Raw genomic sequence first — 4,423 nt, forward strand, 5'->3', positions numbered from 1 at the left:
AGAGAGAGAGAGAGAGAGAGAGAGAGAGAGAGAGAGAGAGAGAGAGAACCACTAGTTAATCGTCAGTATTTGTTTTTATGTTCTTGGAGCACCTTTCTGATCTAAATAAGCCAGAATGTTTAGATGCTATGAGGATCTTAATTGTCCTGATGTGTTAAATTAACCACCTGGTGCCCTCATATTACCAAACAGCACCAATGCCAAAATGATATTTGTGTTCAGCATTTCTTTGTTTTTATTCATATACTTTTTTTTTTAACTTTCTAAATGTCCCGCACATTCCTTTCAAGTCACAATGGCTTTCTCTCACTTCAATTAACTTTTGTAAACTTTTAAAATAGAAACTTCAACTTTCAGCTTAGTGAGGTTTGTTGGTTCTTGATAGATACTTTTGCTTACAGGTCTCATAGTTATGATATGTTAGAACATGAATGAATTGATGCTTAGTTTCAACACTAGAGAACAGAAAAAGACCAAAGTCTGCTTGGCTGACAAATTAAAAAACGGATCTGCCAGCATGTCTTTAGGACCCACGTAGGATTAACAACCACTAACACTTTGATTGATGCAAGCACAGAGAATATATCATTTGCTTGCGCGCCTTTACCTTGCTGGACTTGTGGTCCACGTTGAAAGTGACGACAGCGTGCGGGGTCAGAGGTCGGCCCTCCAGCAGCAGCAGGTGTCGAGACAGCTGATTGGCCAGGTAGGTCTTTCCTGTACCGCTGGGGCCCGACAGGATGACGCGCCTGTGCTCCTTCAGCAGGGAGACGTAGCGCTGCAGCATCGGCTTCGGGATCAGAGTGTCGAACACCAGCGAGTCCACGTTCTTACTGCTCACACCTGGACACACACACGACAGGACATTTGTGTCATTTATCTACGTCTGTGTAGGTCTAGTTATTAGAGGAATAAGAAAATAGGACTTTTGCGTCAACAGTTTCTCTCTGTATGAAGTTATCACATCTTTCTTTTTCACACTGGTAGAACAGAGTAATCGTTTGCAGAGTTGGCTCGATGAGGCGTTGGTACCTTTGAGCCGGATGTTGATGGTGTTGCTGTCTCCCACCAGGTAGCCACAGGGCAGCAGCTCGGGCGTTTGGGCGGCCTTGGGGATGCTGGGCCGGTGGATATCTCCGATGTTGTATCCCTCCACGCTGTCTGAGCTCAGGCCCAGCTGGCTCACCGGGTCCACATGGGTGATGTATTCCTGTTAAGACACAAAGTCTCGGCATTTGAAGGACGTTTTTGTGAAGTTTCTACAGAGGATACCGGCTATATGACCTTTTCTGATTCTTAATCAAAATGTTTTTGCTGAACAGAAGCACGTTTAGCTTTTAAGCAACTTTGTGTCATAGAAGGGAACCTGACTGCCAAGACATTTTCAAGATCCTTAACACTTTAAGATTCCTTTCACAGACTTAAAACTCAGAAACTGTCTTTAAACATGGTGACATGATGCCGAGGTGTTTCTAATAATCCTGTTATCTGATTCTGTATTGCAATAACTCCCGTTTATGTTTACCTTGAAAAGGCGTCGGACGACTCCGTCCAGGACGTCCCACTTGGTTTTACCGCTCACGCCAATGCAACCAATGAGAAAATGACGAGGACGGCCCTCCTGTGATGGGAAACCACAACACGACTGGTTTTAGATACCAAAAAGCCTCCAGGTACATTAACTATCGTAGTGAACAAAAAGAGTTGTATTTTTCAAACAGGTCTCACCTCTCCCCACTTGCTGTGCTCGTCCAGGCTGACGACCATCTTCACGTGTCGCCCCTCCTTCCTCATCCCTCCGTCTCCGCCGGTGTCGTCCAGCAGCATGTCTGACAGGAAGGCAGAGCAAAGTCAGACAAGGCTTCCAAATTCCCCGTGAAAAATGGGAAAGCGTTTCCATGTTTTCTCTTTAAGAGATCAAGTCACTGCAGAAAGCCGACTTACTAACAGCAACTAAGTGTATGTTTTGGAGATATGGATTCGCAATAACATTTTTAAAAAAAGGACAGTATTATTATACTGGATGTCTCAACTGTTATCTGCGACATTTGGTTGAAGCCTATTTAGTATCTCATATGAATCTACCAGGAACCACCGTGTACGTCCCGGGACATCAGCTCAGACTTACCCAGGCTGGTGGACTCGCTGGTGGTGAGGTTGAGGCTGTGCTGGGAGAGCCCCGGCCCCGTTCCCTGAGCCTGGCTGTGTGTGTGATGGGGAGGAGAGGAAGAGATGGAGGCCTGGGAGCCCATCCTGCTGCCCTGATTCTCCACCTTCAGACGGTCATTCTCCGACTTCAGCTTCTCGATCTCCACCTGCAGACACACACACACACAAGAGGAAGTTACAAAAAACAGCTAATAGTTTATTAAATCTGAACTTAAAGTATAGCTGCCCCTTCAACTAATGCGCTTGTATCTAAATACATGTTATGTCTCCTTTCAAATTTCTTCCAATCAGACCAAATGCAATGTTTAAAACTGTAAAATTGTACATCAACTAATATTAACAATACAAAAATCATTTCTCAAAATATAACTATGAGCTAAGAGCTTTTTTATTGGGGATAAAAAAACGCTTTGCAAAGTAGAAAACACTGTGCATCAATTAGTTAAATTCAGCCAACATAGTTTTGTATTTCAAATGTTTGATTTACCCTGTCATGTGAAATTCTCGACAATATAGTTGTTTGTGTGTGTGTGTGTGTGTGCTCCTGCGGACCTGCATGCGGTTCATGGCCTCCCTGAGCTGGTCCAGCTGATGAGCGGAGCTGAGAGCCTCCAGGCGGATATCAGTGAGTTTCATCTCCTTCTCCCTGAGCTCACTGCGCAGCTGCATCACCGTCTCCGCCTCGCTGTCCAAACACTCAGACAGTCTGTGCACACAAGCAGGACAACATGAGATAATGCGATTCAAGCAGACTTCTTTTCCCAAGACAAGACTTTATTTGGACATGTATGTATAGTACATGGTGCATACGTACAGCGAGTTGGAGTGTGTGTTCCTGAGCATGTGGCTGTCGGCTGTGGAGCCGTTGTGGGGCAGTTTGGGGGAGGACGGCAGCGACGAGTCCGTCATCTCCTCGATGTCGGAGTGAGATGAGGCCGACTTTGGAGATTTCTTCTTGCTGAACGCTTGTTTGAAGGAGCTTCGCAGCTGCAGGTGGAAAACAGAGAAGGAGAGAGAGAGACGGTGAGCAGGCGATGCGACGCACCCAAAAACACGCGGCTGAGAGGGAGAGGAGCAGTGTGCCGGGGGATGTGGAGGAAAACAGCTGTGAAAAAGTGCAAGTGAGTCAACGGGAGTAAAGGAATTATGGGTAGACTGTCTTATCACCTGAGCTACAGCTCCAAATGTGAGAAGTGAATAGCTACTTACGGCTCATTGTTTTTGTTTTTATATAATCATAAACAGTGGAAATTAATGTTCAGAAATAAACTGGGTGAAAATTGTCCTTGAGACAGAATTCAATACAGACACCTGATCAAGACGATGTGTGTTTGCATTCATCACAGAATTAAACATTTCTTATTTTTTTCTAATCCTGCATAATTAGCGATATAATGTGAATTTTCTCTTGCCGTTCTAAAACTGCAATGTGTTCTAAGCTGTACTCATTTACATTCTGGCGAAAATCTGTAGAAAAAACAAAAATGATGAGCCATATTGAAACTGCACGTAATCTTCTAGATAAGACCCGTGTCAACATCTGAGTGTTTCCTCATAGTTTGTGTTTAAAGGAAAAATACACCGTGTGTACTGTACACTCTTATCACTGCTTCTACTTCAGTCAGTGATTCCCTACAAGTTTTTCAACAATCCTTTGAGAAATGGCCTCTCTACTGAAGACAGATTAACGCACAAGCCGTTGCTACAATGCATCCTCACTCTGTTTCTACGGAAGCCCCGATGGGTAAGTTAGACAAAAAAGACACAAGCTACATCTAATCCAGTGTTAAAGTATTTTCTGATGGATTTTTCCTTTCACGAGCTGGCTCAGGTGTCATAAGAGCAGTGTTCAGGGAGAAGCAGTGTTGGGGAGGAGAGGACAGGAGGAAAAGGACAGAGGTTAGTAACCTAGAAAAGGTGCAGGAGTTGTGCAGCTTTGTTTCTTTCATTGCACACAGCGTACCACTCTTACCTCATAGACCTGCCACATGAAGCGAAGCAAAGGAAGACAGAGAGACAAAACAGCACATGTTCATATGGGTTTGAGGTGTGTTAATGTGTTTATGGAGGGACAGGGATTAAACTAGAGGCCCGTACAGGAAGAAAGCTGATTGTATTTAACCTCCAGGCAGCTAATGCTACATCACAACCACCATGAAGCGGGGTCTTTCATGATCCACACTGCCCCTATACGCTCCACATCACATACAATGTATGAGCACCTGAATAGAGGAGCCTCCTGTGGGGTCTCATC

At 44.6% G+C, this 4,423-nt stretch overlaps 1 protein-coding gene across 7 annotated transcripts in view; it reads right to left on the reverse strand.

Moving 5' to 3' along the window:
• The window catches only part of nav2a (neuron navigator 2a), a 212,503-nt gene that overhangs the window by 6,187 nt on the left and 201,893 nt on the right, over nucleotides 1–4,423 (reverse strand). For all 7 annotated transcript variants that reach the window (XM_031848283.1, XM_031848285.1, XM_031848284.1 and 4 more), the window contains 7 exons: nucleotides 2,984–3,156; nucleotides 2,722–2,875; nucleotides 2,129–2,315; nucleotides 1,729–1,829; nucleotides 1,526–1,621; nucleotides 1,033–1,210; nucleotides 608–843 (listed from right to left, as the gene is read on the reverse strand). In XM_031848283.1, coding sequence (XP_031704143.1) covers nucleotides 608–843; nucleotides 1,033–1,210; nucleotides 1,526–1,621; nucleotides 1,729–1,829; nucleotides 2,129–2,315; nucleotides 2,722–2,875; nucleotides 2,984–3,156 — 1,125 coding nt within the window. The remainder of the gene's footprint in view (nucleotides 1–607; nucleotides 844–1,032; nucleotides 1,211–1,525; nucleotides 1,622–1,728; nucleotides 1,830–2,128; nucleotides 2,316–2,721; nucleotides 2,876–2,983; nucleotides 3,157–4,423) is intronic.

Source organism: Anarrhichthys ocellatus, unplaced genomic scaffold, assembly GCF_004355925.1.
Source record: "Anarrhichthys ocellatus isolate YVR2014 unplaced genomic scaffold, GSC_Weel_1.0 scaffold8, whole genome shotgun sequence".
NCBI classification, from domain to species: Eukaryota; Metazoa; Chordata; class Actinopteri; order Perciformes; family Anarhichadidae; genus Anarrhichthys; species Anarrhichthys ocellatus.